The 15788-nt window shown below is 41.9% G+C and overlaps 4 protein-coding genes across 7 annotated transcripts in view; 3 read left to right on the top strand and 1 right to left on the bottom strand.

Annotated features, from left to right (window-relative positions):
* The window catches only part of parla (presenilin associated, rhomboid-like a), a 5045-nt gene extending 623 nt beyond the window's left edge, over positions 1 to 4422 (top strand). Inside the window, exons 2-10 of one of the 3 annotated variants that reach the window (XR_003977581.1) lie at positions 12 to 219; positions 386 to 490; positions 576 to 708; positions 1074 to 1169; positions 1638 to 1787; positions 2323 to 2393; positions 2634 to 2740; positions 2945 to 3042; positions 3324 to 4422. Coding sequence is in view for 2 of the 3 variants with exons in the window: in XM_030362918.1 (XP_030218778.1) it covers positions 12 to 219; positions 386 to 490; positions 576 to 708; positions 1074 to 1169; positions 1638 to 1787; positions 2323 to 2393; positions 2634 to 2735; positions 2945 to 3042; positions 3324 to 3450 (1090 nt within the window). In the remaining variant the exon portion in view is untranslated. Of the gene's footprint in view, positions 1 to 11; positions 220 to 385; positions 491 to 575; positions 709 to 1073; positions 1170 to 1637; positions 1788 to 2322; positions 2394 to 2633; positions 2773 to 2944; positions 3043 to 3323 lie in introns of those variants that run through there. The other 2 variants (XM_030362918.1, XM_030362919.1) reach the window with 2 other exon arrangements.
* A 134-nt stretch (positions 4423 to 4556) lies between these two features.
* Positions 4557 to 7425, bottom strand: extl2 (exostosin-like glycosyltransferase 2). Its single transcript, XM_030362925.1, has 5 exons — positions 7102 to 7425; positions 6529 to 6977; positions 6346 to 6416; positions 6130 to 6245; positions 4557 to 5956 (listed from the first exon to the last, which is right to left on the bottom strand). The coding sequence occupies exons 1-5, from the start codon at positions 7104 to 7106 to the stop codon at positions 5527 to 5529; spliced, it is 1071 nt and encodes a 356-aa protein (XP_030218785.1). The 5' UTR covers positions 7107 to 7425; the 3' UTR covers positions 4557 to 5526.
* Position 7426: 1 nt separating this feature from the next.
* On the top strand, positions 7427 to 12748 carry LOC115548364 (uncharacterized oxidoreductase ZK1290.5-like). 2 transcript variants are annotated; one of them, XM_030362930.1, is made up of 8 exons: positions 7427 to 7713; positions 7909 to 8157; positions 8910 to 9011; positions 9154 to 9245; positions 10134 to 10316; positions 10410 to 10469; positions 10919 to 11032; positions 12226 to 12748. In XM_030362930.1, exons 1-7 carry the CDS (start codon positions 7647 to 7649, stop codon positions 11012 to 11014), a joined length of 849 nt encoding a protein of 282 aa, XP_030218790.1. In that variant the 5' UTR covers positions 7427 to 7646; the 3' UTR covers positions 11015 to 11032; positions 12226 to 12748. The 2 variants fall into 2 exon arrangements, with proteins under 2 accessions (XP_030218790.1, XP_030218788.1); XM_030362928.1 differs by lacking the exon at positions 12226 to 12748 and having other exon boundaries at positions 7428 to 7713; positions 10919 to 11642.
* On the top strand, positions 11786 to 14968 carry LOC115548363 (uncharacterized oxidoreductase ZK1290.5-like). The gene is made up of 7 exons (XM_030362927.1): positions 11786 to 12136; positions 12226 to 12474; positions 12972 to 13073; positions 13749 to 13840; positions 13996 to 14178; positions 14515 to 14574; positions 14689 to 14968. The coding sequence occupies exons 1-7, from the start codon at positions 12061 to 12063 to the stop codon at positions 14782 to 14784; spliced, it is 858 nt and encodes a 285-aa protein (XP_030218787.1). The 5' UTR covers positions 11786 to 12060; the 3' UTR covers positions 14785 to 14968.
* Positions 14969 to 15788: the final 820 nt, after the last annotated feature.

Here is a 15788-nt window from a genome sequence, read left to right as displayed (position 1 = left end):
CTTGGTTCTAGACTCAACCCACATAACCAGCAAAGATCTGCATTCCGTCGGGAAGCCAAAAGAACAGATACAAACAAAGGGAATGTTTCCCAAGAGACAGAGCTTGCCGCCTCCAAAGCAGGAGAGCCAGTCAATGTTAAATCTCCTCCTCCACCACCTCCAGCACATTCTCCTAGGGCCCGACCAACGCTTTTTAAACCGTTTGTTTTCACAATAGGGGTATGTCACACTCTTGTATTCTTCCACTCCATCAAATTGTATTATTAACCTGTACGTGCGGTGTTATGTGTCCAGTCCCAGTTTCAAACAAAATATGGGGAAAATGCCTGTTGTACCTGTTAGTACAATGGGAAGGTTTCGTTGTTTTGGTCTGACTCCATGCTAGTTTACAGGCTGTTCCTTCGGTGTGGCGGCCATATTGCAGTACGAGTCCCTGAAGTCGAGATTCGACACAGTCAGGGAAGAGGCAAAACCAAATAAAGAATTGAAGGTGAGTCTGCAGCTCTCCAAACAAAACTTTGAGACAAATGTCATTATTAAGTTGTCTTAAGTTATACGGTCAATGTGTGCTCCAGGGTTCTGAGGACATGACCTACTGGCACAACTGGTGGGATCAGCTGAACGGTGTCCAGAAGCAGCTGATCCTTCTGCTGTCTTCAGCAGACGACTTGTGGAGCAGCTTTTCCGAGGGACAGAGGACCACTGCTGGTACGCCATGCTGAACACAATACACACTGTGACTCGGTTGGATGTTATTCTAATTTATGACCACACTTCTTGCCTGAAGTCTAGAAAATGTCTGAAATGGTATGGAAATGCATCCATAAAAGATGAATGAAAACTATTTTATTCCCAATAGCTGTCCTAAAAGCACTGCCAACCATGGCCTCACGTGCCTTATTGCTTTTCATAAATCTGGTACTAAAATGTTTTTTCTGACTACTTAGTTGGATTTCACAAAATAAACAGAAAGTAACATAAAATGGTCATTTTTGAAAATATTATAGTAACAGTTTATAGGACACTCTGCATTGGTTAGGGTCTTCAGTGCTTGTCCTTCTTGCTCTCTCTAGGTATTATAGCGGTCAATGCCCTCGTGCTGTGCTGCTGGAGAATCCCATCTTTGCAAAGAACCATGATCAAATACTTCACAGCCAACCCAGCCGCCAGTGAGTTGGATCTTTGTTCATTTCCTCTAGACATAGGGCATTTTAGAAAATAGTTACATAGAATACCAAAGATCAAGAGAAAGAAGAGGAACAGATTTGGTGATCGTATTATAATCGAAGACTTTGATAAGGCTTGTATAAGAAGCATTGGTTTACAATGTATTGGGCAATGAACCAAGTGTAATACGTTAACCAGCATGTCGTCACTAATACTACACTATACTCCGCTGTGGTGTTTTCCACAAGCCGAAAAGGACTTGGTTCAATCCCCCTGTTTCAAAGTCCTACCTGTCACTCCATCTACCAGGTCCTTATGGCAAATCCAGTGCTTTGGAAAAGGTCCAAAGCAGTGAATTAATAGCGAATCAATAGTGAATAATAATAGTGAATAGTGAATCAATAGTGAATAATAACAGAGTAGCACACGTTTGACCATTGTTGAGGTTCTACTTCATCCTCTGCGTTCAGAGACGCGGTGCCTTCCCATGGTTCTCTCCTCCTTCAGCCACTACTCCGTCTTCCACATGGTGGCCAACATGTACGTGCTGTGGACCTTCTCCACCAGCATCGTCTCCCTCCTGGGCAGGGAGCAGTTCATCGCCGTCTACCTCTCCGCTGGTACGAATACTCCCCTGCTAGGAAGCAAATATTGGTGATATCATAAAAACACGTAATTATCGTACATATACGAGCAGAGTGGTACTGTGGGTGATAACGGCATTCTGTGTCAGAGCAGTTTTTGGGGAAACTTTTGTTTTGAAAATGCATATTGGTTCACTGGTTGGGTTCCCTTACATCACTTGCATGTTCCAAGGATATTTAGTCAAATAGAAAATTAATTTAATCCAGTGCTCTGCCTCCTGTTTTAGTCAAGTTAGACTTGTATCTTTTTGAATTGCCTCAACTCCTCTAGCAGAAAGAAGAGAAAAGGAGAAAAAGTGACTTTTCATCAAACAAAAACATCAATCATAAAAGACGTCACTATATTTGTGTTAAAGTAGTCTGTCATTTCTACATTTAAATTTGATTACAAGAGGTGGATTGGATCGACAGATGGTAGTATTTCTTACGTGTTGGTGATTGCTGTGTAAAATGTTTGGATGCTACCTGCCGGCCTCAGCTCACACACCTGTTTATTTTTGTCTTGTTGCAGGTGCGATCTCCAACATGGTTAGCTACTGCTGTAAGACAGCCACTGGTCGGCTGTATCCCTCATTAGGAGCGGTAAGCCATCCTCGATGACCTCATTATATATTTTTAGAGAGAGAATGACCTGTAGCATAGGACCACAGGTTAGAATCAAACCTGGGTCGCTTCAAGGTGTAAAGCCTCCATGGTAAGCGCACTAGCGGTTTGACCCACCAAACCTCATTTTATGATGATAGAAAAGGAAATACAAAACGATACCAATAAAGCTTTTCTCCTAAAATACTATCTGATGTGCTCTTGTTGTTTGAACTCCAGTCCGGTGCGGTGATGACCGTGCTGGCAGCGGTGTGCGCCAAGGTGCCAGAGGCCAAACTCGGCATAATTCTCCTTCCCATGGTCACGTTTACAGCAGGGAATGTAAGGTGACATACACCAAGGGGGACTGCGTCAGAGTGTATGTTGACATGTATCAGGATTTAAAGTGTGTGTAACCTTCAAATTGAGCGTGAGTGTGTGTTCCCATTAAAAGTAGCCCATTGACGGAGTAGATTCACTTGTTGACATTTACATTGCGCAATGCACTGCTGCGCTTGTCTGTCATCCTGACTCTGTTATTCTGTCTCCAGGCCTTGAAAGCCCTCATCGCCATAGACACAGCGGGACTGGTTATGGGCTGGCGGTATTTGGATCATGCAGCTCACCTGGGAGGGGCTCTTTTTGGAGTGTAAGTGTCATGCCTAGGTAGCAAACATTATTAGAATACATATTAGTAACATATTGATAACAATGATGTTATTATTGGATTTGGAAACAAATCCAATAATAACCTAAAAGTCGAAAGATGTATCATAGAAAACTGAAAGAGTTGAAATTCCCTATGGGTGTTCCTACTATTATCTCAAAAGTTTACATGCTAAGTAAACAAGTTAACCTTTTTTTCTGTAATAATTCCCTGAGGTAGATATGTTTAGTAATCTCCTCTCTATCTGACGGTTTCTGATGCAGATGGTACGTAGCATACGGTCACAAAGTGATCTGGAGGAACAGGGAGCCGTTTGTGAAGCTTTGGCATAGCATCCGTTCCCCTGGTAACGGTGGGAGGCGGCCAGGCAGCGGACCAGGGTCTCTGTGAGGCCCCCACACAGCCATGCACCCTCGGGTGGGGTCACCCCACCCACACGTTCCCTAACGTCTGAGACGGCCAGTGAACTGAACATGTTGTGTTTACACAGCTGTATTGGTTTCATGACTGAGGTTGTTGCACTGGTAACAGGAGAGATCAAGAGGCTGATGGGAGGGATGGGATAACTGGTGTTGGTCAACAAGGTTTGATTGCTGTTATTGATGCAGAATAAGACCAGGGACCAGCTCCAAGAAGGAGGTTATGGACACTTAAATCTGAACTCTGGGATTCAGTCTGAAAAATGTTTGTGTTCATTGCAGGCTTTTAAAACCATCATCAATCCCACTGTGGAAAACCATGAAAGAGGTTGTTATGGAAGGACATGAGGATTATGATGATTGGCTACTATAGCCTACAAATGTTTTGCGGGAGTTTTACAATACAAACCAATTGGAAGCTGATTAAATAATAAAATTAGGAGAACTGGATGCACTACTGGCTAGATGTTTTCTTGCTGTATACTATTTAACAAGTTCATGTCAAATTAGCATTGAAAGGGTACTTATCTCATTTTATTTGTGTGCTATCATAACAGAATAATGAGTGGTTGCATTTTCTGTGACATTTGTAACACTAAATGTATATGTCTTTAACAAAGTTTAGAACAATGGGATTATCCACAATGGGTGTAATTTAGAGTGACTGCTGCAGAAACAGGGAACACTCAAGTGTTGTTACTGCTTATGTTGTCAAATCGGTTGACAACTGAACAATTCTGGCTTTTAATTAATTCTGAAACAAACAAAATCCCTTCCTCCCCACATCTTGGTTTGCATTTCACCATAACATTGACAATAAAGTCTGGAATAGTTTCAGACTGACTTTTTATCCTGTCCCTAGGCAAACAATCCTCTCAATCTTGATCTGAGAGTTAGTTATCAGTATTAGTATCATTCAATAAAAGTGTTACTTCCACATGAAGGTGATAGTTCCCATTTCTAATGTTATGAACTGCTCATTATGGTTGAACATGTTGAGTTATTTATATTCCAATTTAGAAATAATTTGTATTGTGCTTGGTGTCTTACACCTACTTGGAAAGATAACCCCTTGAAGGAATTTCAATAACTTTAGTTTATTTAATAACATCCAGCATAAATTGAGGTATACATTTGCATGCATTAATCAAAATCATATAATCCATGTAATTGTCAGTTAATAGCTTATTAAACTTCTGAATAGTTAACAAATTGACAGGTTTATGAGCTATCCTTGCATTACAGGACCAAAAACCGTTGAAGCATTTCTTAACTACATTGCAATCATACATTTATAAATACGGCAGGTAATTTATTAGACCAGTTCATTCAAGATGAATCTTAATATTATGGAGACTTAACAAAAATGCTTGTTGAAGTGGATTCAAGTATAAAAAATGTACCTTACAGAAAATGTACCTCATTTTGTTAGAAAGGCAAAACAGGCAACCAACTCTTATTTGAGATATTGTCAAAGATTAACATGTATGTTAACACTAATGACCCTCTTAGACCGAACAGGTTTGTTTGCGTCCATCTTTCAAAACTGCTTCTTGTTACTCCTGTGTTTCCACTGAGGCAACAACAGATCATCAAGACTTAATTGATCAGTTCCATCCATCCGATTTTTTGTGTGTCTTTTGACTGAGAAACACAGTCAAGAACATGAACAGGCAGTGTTTATAGTTCTATATTTTCCCTGAAGATGTCAAAGGATGAAACATTTCCCATTTTATCACCACTTTGTATCTTCACTGAGGTATCCTTCTAATCAGCTCTCAACAATTATTAATTAATTCTTGAGAAATTGGCAAAATAAGCGTAGCAAAATAAGCGTAGCAAAACAATCTGAGTGTATCCTGCATTCCTTATCTGTATCCTGTGTTGAAAACACAAATAAAAGCCCCAAACCTTGAGTCTTGAAAACCGAAACCCCCACTTCGACCCTGACAGTCAAGGCCCCTACACTTACAAGAGTGTTCCTCGAGTCCTTCTTTCCGTGATGGCCCCAGCGGCTTGCCATCACACCACTACGGCATCCCCGACGTCAGCCTTTATTCTTGTGGTTAGCGTAGCTGGGGAATCCGAACTGGCAGAGCATGAGGTTGGAGAAGCAAAGGGGCATTGAGCCGTAGATCTGCACCAGCCTGTTCAGACAGTAGGACCTCTGGAGTAGGTGTTCAGGCCGATGCCACATCCCCAGGTACCCACTGCCCGCCTCCTTCTCTAGGTTACGGAAGTCCACGGGTTTGACGAACACCCCCGACGGCCGGCTGGCCACAATGCCCTTTGACCTCGGCATGCCCTGGAACGACCTCGGCTGTTGTGCTAAATAGAGGGAAACGGCGAAGTTCATGGCGATGTCGTCGCAGTTTTGTGTTTGGTCCACCAGCTGGTGCACTGCTTGAGGTTGATCCTGGAAGAGCTTCAGGTAGCGGCGGTGGAAGAAAGCGGCACCGATCAGCACCATGGAGTACCTGCCATGAACGAACAGTGAGAAATGTGCAAAGAACGCCGGTTTCATGGTAACTTAATACAGGGGTAACACTGAACCATATATGCAAATATTAGTTTGCAGTTTGTAGACAGTCAGCCTTATTACAGAATGGCTATATATATTCCTATACGATTGTCTTAAATCATGTCCTACCTGTCTCCTCCACCAATCTCTGGATCTTGCAGCTCAAAGCTACCATAGGTATAGGTTCCTCCTGCTGTGACCACATGTTTTCGAGGTACAAACCCAACAATTTGATCGGGAAATTGCTGTGGAGCACATAGATACATGTCCATCAAACCAACATACTTATGCATTGGTTCCAGTGACACATTAACAGTTATGTTTGAACTATTCTACAGGAATTACCTTCCAGACAGAAAAAGCAAAACTGATGTCCGGGACACTGACCAGGGTGTCATCATCCAGCATCAACACAGCTAAAAATTCGGCAGAGATGAGAGCAGGTCAACAGGGAGCCGAATAAAACAACGCTTGCAGAGGCATTAACACAGCTTCCAAACAATTTAATCAAGACTCATATGCACTTACCATCTGTATCAATCTCCGGAAATACTTGAAGTCGGTTTCGCATTTGGTTGGTACTCTGCTCCTTGAAGATCACCTCCACAGGATGTGGTCCCAGGGAGTTCCAAAGCTTTTGGGGCGTCTGCTCTCCGACATTATTCCAGACTATGATTATTTTCTGGAGATGCGGCATTGCCTGGTAATGGTTTAGCAATTTAAGAAGAATGTCTGTTCGGTTAAAGGTCTGAATGACAATAGTAAATTTCTCCTCCGTTTCTTCTGTACTGTAGACATGATTGTCAGGTAAGGGTTTGTTGGCTGCTGCTCTTCGTAACACCCCAAGAACATCATTGGTGCGGCTCTGCTCTTCGGCGGGCGGTAGGAGAGCGGTAAGAGCCGCACCGACCAAGAGCAGCAGCAGGAGAGGCCAAACTAAATGAATTCTCCTGAGGTTGATGCAGGCACGGGGGACCCTGTGTTATGGGAGAGAGTGCACTCGTATGAACAGGAGTCCGAGCAATACTAACACATGGGTTACTGGAAGATAGATAATCGCAGACAAGATCAGTATTACCATGCAACCTTTAGAACATTTACCTCATTTTGTCGTCACTGTTGATTTAGCATTATATATAGATTCCACTGTTTGTTGAAAGGCACCAGAAAGCGGATGAAAGAGCAGCTCTGCTATTGGCTAACCAGCTAACAGCTTGCGGTAGTGTTAGGAATCATCGTACTCCCGTCATTAAAATACTTTATTTTGTGTGTAATGAAAACGAATAGTTTATCATTCATCACAACTAAGCTCATGTTAATTTTACCAACCAGTACTCGATGTGATTCTCGCCCACGTGTTATTTAGTTGCTAAACAGTAAACCTTTGCAGTGTCCCGTCTGCGACGTCTAGTAGCTCCTCCCCTAGTGGGCGTAACCGGAAAGTCACTGCACAGGTTGAGTTCTGATTCAACAGAGATGATTTTCTCCAATGATTTTCTCACCCAAAACCTTTTTGGATTAGGTAGACTACTACGGAAGTAGTGTTTGTGTTTTAACCAGTATAATATGAACAGCTAAACGGTGTTATATGAACAATTCAGTGTAATAGTCAGTTCCAATTCAGTGTAATAGTCAGTTCCCAAAATATGGCATCGTCGGTATTTCCTAAGGTGACGCTGTCTAATGGGCTACAGATACCAATACTTGGGCTAGGTAAATTGTATTTGGCTCATCTCTTATTGTAGTTTCCTTTTGTTGCCTCTGTCTTTTTACTTTTTAGATTGATTCTTTGCAACGTAGGTGTTGTGCATGATGGTAGACCTCTTCGATGGTCTCAAACGTTTGACTACAGTGCAGAACTAACCTGATCCCTACTGTTGACTAACTGACTCGACATTATCTCTCAAGGGACCTCACATAGAGGAGGGTACAGCCATGAAGCGATTCTACATGCGCTCAAAAAGTGCGGCGTGCGGCATATTGACACCGCAAAGCGGTACGGCTGTGAGGAACAACTGGGCACAGCCATGAGAAAGAGTGGGGTTCCCAGGAGCGACCTTTGGCTCACCAACAAACTCTGGCATGGCGACTATGGATACAAAGCGGCCAAGCAGTCTTGTCTTGACTCCTGCTCTCGGATGGGTGTGGACTATTTTGGTATGAGTTAATTCATTCATTTAAAATAAAAGTCAGCCCGTATTTAACTTTTATATTTGATGGTAGTGTGGGGGAATTTTACGATACTCTTAGAAGGCTTATAATCAATATCATGCCTTATTTGCTATATGAATGAGATAAGGGTGGAAAACAGAGTAGAAAGGTCATCCGATGTTCATTGCCACCAGTAGGCTATGCATGGGTCAAATCCTGATCGTGACGCAAAATTATGTCGTGGAACAATTAAACTCTAAAAAAGAAAGATAACAAAACCAGCGAATAAAGTTTGAGACTTCTATTTAGAATTTGAATAAAGGAATGTAAAAGCCGGGCCTAACCTTTTTAAGCCTGAAGACATCTATCCCCTGCACATACAGTAGATGTAGTCGATCTGAACAAACCTGAAATCTCTCCGGGCGCAACTGCCTTGTGACGCCCTGGTCCCCAGGCCTGAATATTATACATACTGGTGGAACAGAACATGCTTTCTATGGAATGCCTTCTGAGACTTGAACTATAGACATTATAGAGAATGATGGAAAACCTGCTCATTAGTGGTGTTCTATAAATTGCTTGGGACATAATAGTCTGCTAAATTCCTTAACGGTAGTAGTAAAAACCCTTGAATTCCCTTTCATTACATTACTCATCATTTCGTTCCTCACTTGACCCTATGTTCCTGTATTTCATACATCCTTTGTTCCCTCACTGTATCCATCCATTCTAACTCTGGTTCTCTCTCCTCTTTCCAGACTTGTACCTGATGCATTGGCCTGAGGGTCAGCAAAATGGCCTCTCCAACAGGGAGGTCCGAGCAGAGACCTGGAGAGCCCTTCAGGAGCTTTATGACCAGGGTAAGCTTCACGTTAAAGTCCAAACAAAACAATGTTGGTTCACCTTGTCTCATGTGTATTCAAGTACAGGTCTACAATATTGGATAGAACTTAAGATGAACCAGGTCACGTGACACACTTAACACCACTGTTCTCTCTGTAGGGGTGTGCCGTGCTATTGGAGTCAGCAACTTTTTGGTCCCCCACCTAGAACAGCTCAAGGAGGACTGTAGTGTGTTACCACATGTTAACCAAGTAAGGATTCCACCGAGTATAATCATAAATACAGTTTTGTATATCAAATTCAAATAAATGATAATAACAAAAGTGTACTAGACAGGGCCCAGTTTCCCGATAATGATGGATCCACGCTTGTACGAATCTCTGAATGATAGAACGTTCGTAAAAAATGTCTGTGTTTCACAAAACTCCTCTTAAGATTTAAGGCGTGTGCAACGCTCTAACGATGTTTGTAGGCTTGTAACTAACTGTACAACTGACACCGTGCTGAAATGGGCTCTGCAGGAGGGAAAGATGCAGGAATGTTGTTAGCTGAAACAGTATATTTTGTTGCAGCAAAAAATATCTCCCCATCAAGGCCAAAAGCAGAGTAGCCTACGAAAAGAATAGACTACACTAATATGATTGCTAACAATATTAAAACACAATTGATTAGGCCTAGGCCAACATATGCTATATTGCTAAACAGCCTATTGCGTAATTGTTAAATTAATTAATTGCTCACGTGAAATGACGCACTATATCACGCCCTCCGGAAACAGGGAAGGACTTTTGCAAAATGAGGGACAAGGCTCGAAAGAGGAGAGAAACTTTCAAAGCAGAAGAACTTTACATTCTCCTTGGGGAGGTAGAAGCCAACCAAGGCCTGTTATTCGAGCGATTCAAAAGTAAAACAAGCAAAAATCGAAGAAGCGAGGAGAAGGATAGAAGATTAGAAGATTGCAATTACACAGGTGATGTTAAAAGCATGCATGCAACGTCCTATTCTTAAAGTGTGTGTGTGTGTGTGTGTGTGTGTGTGTGTGTGTGTGTGTGTGTGTGTGTGTGTGTGTGTGTGTGTGTGTGTGTGTGTGTGTGTGTGTGTGTGTGTGTGTGTGTGTGTGTGTGTGTGTGTCCTACCAGGTGGAGTACCACGTGTACCAACAGCCCAGGCAGCTGGTGGAGTACTGCCGTGAGGAGGGCATCGTGTTTCAGGGGTACTGCCCCCTGGCCAAGGGGCAAGCTCTGGGGGACCCAACCGTCCTCAAACTGGCAGAGAAGTACGGACGCACGCCTGCCCAGATCTGCATCCGCTGGAGCATACAGGTAGATATGGCTTCAAAAACATACCACATTCGTTTTTTTAATAAAGCGTTCCCACTTAATTTGTGATAAATGTGATCTTTTATGTCCTTTCAGAATGGAGTCGTCACAATACCCAAATCTACCAAAAAAGAGAGGATAGAAGAGAACTGCCAAGTAGGTTAACAACACAACCAAACCTTTGCATGTGGCTACACACACTTCCTCCTTTAAAGGGGACATATTATACCAACCAGGTGTGAGTGTGATTAGCCATTACAAGCCGTTTTAAAAATGTGCAGCTTCTTACATCACAAGTGGGTGTGTCCACCTAGATTTATGACCGATAGATGAGCAACGTTTGCTACAGTCCACTGGGTAGGCTGGTAGACTGATCTATCCAGCACACATCTAGGTTGACACGCCCGCCTGTGATGTCAAAAGCAACACATTTACAAAATGGCTTGTAATGGCTAATCACACTCACACCTGGTGGTATAATATGTCCCCTTTAAAAGTTACGAGGGAGCTGCGACGGGCTGGGCGGGGTTTGGCAGTCACCTCATGACCTAATAGTCATATGCTCACTCCCACTGCTGCCATTCTCCTCCTGGTTGCCACGGCAGGTGATGTGCTTCCAAATGGACGAAGAGGACATGGCAGCACTGGGCAAGTTGCATGATGGGAGACATGTGAGCTGGGACCCTACTCATGTGAAGTAACCCCAAGATATTCTAAACGTAACATTACTCAATTATTAAATGCATGTGCATTAGTTTGTTCTGTTACATTTCATTCTATATATTCTTTAGGTATTAAAAGTATTCACACTTTTATTTCAAGCAGGATAGACTACGGTAATGCCATTTTAACTGGGATTCCCCAGAAAACTATAAAGCAACTACAAACTATACCAAATGCTGCTGCTATAGGGTGCTAAATAGGACTAAAAGGAGAGAGCACATCACCCCTATCCTAAGGTCCTTACACTGGCTTCCTGTTATTTATAGAATTGATTATAAAGCTCTACTTCTTGTTTTTAAAGAACCTATTGGCATTGGACCAAATTATATACATGACATGTTAATACAGAACCAGCCAGATCACTGAGGTCCCAAGGCAAAAATGTTAATGTCGGATTCATATCTCAAATGTTACGGATGGACCTTTTTATTCCTTTTTATCCCCTTCAATTTTATAGTACATGTGTGATTTCATTGATGGTCTTTCGTTATATTGCTTGCATGTACTCCTTCACTATACATTATACTGTTGTCTTTTTCTCAGTAAAGCACATTGAATTGCTTGATGTGCTATGCAAATAAAATTGCCTTGCCTTGCCTTAATGTCGAACGCTTTTGTGGCTTTTTCTTTTTCTGGAGACTGGGTTTCTAGGAGACGGCAGCAGGTTACACTGACGCACTAGTCTGTACCACGCTTGCTAAGTTTAAAAATGGATTTTAATTTTCATTTGAATATTGCTCACGTTTCGTGTTTCGAAAAATCTAACTTATAAGAACTAACGCATTTTCGTTCGATTATTGTGCTAGAAATGCTTCATAGAACATGCAGCATATTTTCCAGACAGTTCAAAAAGGGTATACATTGGAAAATATAACACACTACTAGATCGGTGATATCGATGTTCTACGACTCAAGTCATCAGACAAAGGCATGCCTTTAGCTGGAATACCGGATGTCGCGCCCATAGTTCAACTACTAGTTGAACCACTATATAACAGTAGACCAAAGCCATTTGAGGCCAAGTATGATTTCGAAACTAGCTTTCAACTGTCCAACAGTAACGCTTTCCAATGGGAAAAAGATGCCAATACTTGGAATAGGTGTGCAATGGCATTACGGAACTCGTAGGCTATTACTCGAGTATTTAAGGTGCTGATGAAGTGTCTTTACCTGTATTTTCCTTCCCGAGGCACATCACCCTTTGGTGGATACTCTGACGAGGCATTTGTCTACGCGCTCCGAGAATGCGGGATACGCCACCTTGACGCGTCAAAGTACAGCGGTATCGAGGAGCAGCTCGCCGTCGCCATCCAAGAAAGTTGCGTGCCAAGAAGTGAGCTTTGGATCACCAACAAACTGTGGCCCTTGGACTACGGCTATGATTCGGCCATGGAAGCCTGTCTCGCATCATGTACTCGAATGGGAATAGACTATTTCGGTATGTGCTGCCTGCAGGTCACCATATTTTCAGTTGTCCAGCCTTTTTATAACAATCCTCTCAATGTGCCCTTTACCCTCTTAATTATTATTATTTTTTTAAACTGATGTTTTTGTGCAGTAGGCCTATTTGTATTAAAGTGGCAAATAAGTACCTGCCCGAATTATTGCTGCATTTATCTGTGCTTTACTTTATTCAAGCATTTTGGAAGTGGTTGTTGGAAAAGGTGCTTTATAAAAAGGTGATAGTAGGTATAAATACTACTTATTACTTATGTACTAGCCTAATGTCTTGTTTTCATTTAAATTTGTATCATATGCATTCCAGCTTACACATCATTCCGCATTCTACACGCCATTCAACATTTTCTTCTGCTGTTGCATCATCATCATCATCATCATCATCATCATCATCATCATCATCTTTACACATCCTCTGATGAAAATGTGGATCTTACCAAAAGGTTGTTGTTTCATTTGTTGGTCTCTCTGTAACAGACATGTACATGTTGCATTGGCCGGACAGCATGCAGCCAGGCCGTTCCAACAGGGAACTGCGAGCAGAGAGCTGGAGAGCCCTGGAGGAACTAGAGAAACTAGGCAAGGAACCTTACACTAAATTAAACAATTTAAACTATGTATTAATATGAGCGTGTTAGAAACATGCTGGGTTTTTAAAAACGTAATTTCTATGTTCATGTATGCCAATTTATATTTGTCGCACAAATGTATGGCTTTAAAACAAAGTGCATGGTCATCAAAATCGGTATTCTCCTCCATTTGGGTTAGTTTTAGTGTTGTTGGCATCCAGTGTGTATTGTCAAAATGAAAGGTTTCCAGTCAATCTGTAGATAATCACATTAGAAAAAAAAAAAAGCCTAGATATCTACAATTAGGGGTCAACTCACACCTAATTTACCTCTAGCACTTATCATTAGCCTGACCAATCACACAAATGAGCCTAGGCCTATGGTCCCGGTCCCACACCCTTAACATTGAAAATGAAATGACTAATTCATCATTGTGCGTCCAGAGGGGCAAGTCCGCTTCCATTGACATGCCGAATTACCCTAGCCTAGCTCCTGTTAGGGGAAGTCACTTAAAATTACTTTCCAAAGATTACTAATGTTATCATCGCACGTTTGAATAGGTGCTATAGAAATGAAGTGCATTATTATACTACAAAGTATTTAAAGTGATATTAAATCAATGATATTGAAACAGTTTTGATGTGGAAAGCGTGAACCAGTTAGACCTGTCTCTGCATCTCTGCAGGGCGGTGCCGTTCCATTGGAGTGAGCAACTTTATGATCCATCACCTGCAACAGTTAAAGGAAGACTGCGGTGCAGTGCCACACGCCAACCAGGTAACGGCCATCATACACACCATTTCAGAGGCTATTCTGTGGGCCATAATTGTTATCAGGTGGAAATCGCTATGCAAACAAGATAAGACCGGTGGCACAAATAATTGGTCTAAGCGTGCGTGTGCGTGCGTGTGTGTGTGTGGTTGTCCTACCAGGTGGAGTACCACGTGTACCAACAGCCCAGGCAGCTGGTGGAGTACTGCCATGAGGAGGGCATTGTGTTTCAGGGGTACAGCCCCCTGGCCAAGGGGCAAGCTCTGGGGGACCCAACGGTCCTCAAACTGGCAGAGAAGTACGGACGCACGCCTGCCCAGATCTGCATCCGCTGGAACATACAGGTAATGGTCTCTATGATGTCTATGATGTGTGATGGACGACAGGATCCCAAAGCGTAGAATAACCACAGCATATCACAGAGGAATGTATCCGCTTGACACCTTCCACATATATTGTCAGGGAAAGGTCAAAGAGTAATTTATATACATCTCAAAGGCAGCTCATAAAGAGTTTTGATAGGATAACGCTTTGATTTTCTGATGCTTGATGGACACCTTGATAACCCTGATATCATTGATATAATTAAATTATGGTTTTCTGTTCATTTCAAAAGTGTATTGCAGTTGTGTACATTTGATCCATATTCACATCACACCTCACACTGTGGCTCTCCTCAGAACGAGGTTGTCACAACACCCAAATCTACCAAAATTGAAAGAGTACGAGAAAACTGTGACGTAAGTATAGATTAATTGACATCAAACATACAATATAATGTTGCGGTTTTGCTTTGTTATGATCTCACAAGTACGTCATGTATTGCCCTCATGTCATCTCTGATCCTCTCCTAGGTGTTTGGGTTTCAGCTCGAGGACGCGGACATGGAAGAACTGACCCAGTTGCATGATGGGAGACACGTGTGCTGGGATCCGACCAATGTGGAATGAAACATGGTTGCAGCGTTTCAACCAACTGCAGAACTACATACCACCTGCTCTCCTGTTGCACATTCAGTAATCAGTATGCACATGTTCAACCAGCCATCTCCACACATACATGGCAACATGGAACACCTATCCATGTGTCTTTTTCAACCAACCTTTACAATAAACCAGTCTTCCAACACCACCACCCTGTGTCCTTTGGTCTTGGGAAGCCCAATAGAAGTCACCTAGGTGGAGTGTTGCAGCCAACTAGATGGCATGTAGCATGGACCTTGTTACATATATCTCTATAGAACACTTAAAACAGTATAACACTATATAACACTACACACCATACAGTAACAGAACGACCTATAGAACAATACAGGCCACTATGGACACAATATAATGCTATAGAACAGTAAACTCCATACGGGACTGAAGTGTGACAGAATGATCAACTATATAACTCTTGACACAATGGAATACTAGATAAACTATAGCACCATACAGGACATAAGTATGGACACTGAATCATGATAGAACCCTAAACTCTATCAACACTACAAAACTCTAAATACCCTATTGAACAACTGCAAAGTAGAACACTAAACTATCGACACATATTAGTAGGCCTACAACAAACTCAAATCGCAATGTCGCCTCCTACAGGGTGGCGACAGGCAAGGCAGTGCCATAGACGATAAGGAATCGCGTTTATATCTTTTTTTTATTGATGTAGACATAATTTATGTGTTCAAAGCTCACAAATGTTTTAATATGATAATAAAAATATAAATTGTAAAAACAGCCACAACAATAATAGCATTAACAATCATAACACAAATAATAACAGAAATTATTGATTTTGTCGAATTGTATGAAATTAGAAGATAAATCAAGGTAGAAAACACGTCTGCAATTGACTACCTTTATAATAAAAATCTTAAAAGCAGAGATTTGCTCTTTAAATAGATCCTCCTTATATAGTTATGGGAAATGTAGTTCTCTTTTTAAATGGACGATAC

The sequence above is a fragment of the Gadus morhua genome, chromosome 8 (genome assembly GCF_902167405.1).
Source record: "Gadus morhua chromosome 8, gadMor3.0, whole genome shotgun sequence".
NCBI classification, from domain to species: domain Eukaryota; kingdom Metazoa; phylum Chordata; class Actinopteri; order Gadiformes; family Gadidae; genus Gadus; species Gadus morhua.
This window is presented reverse-complemented; position numbering and strand designations above follow the sequence as displayed.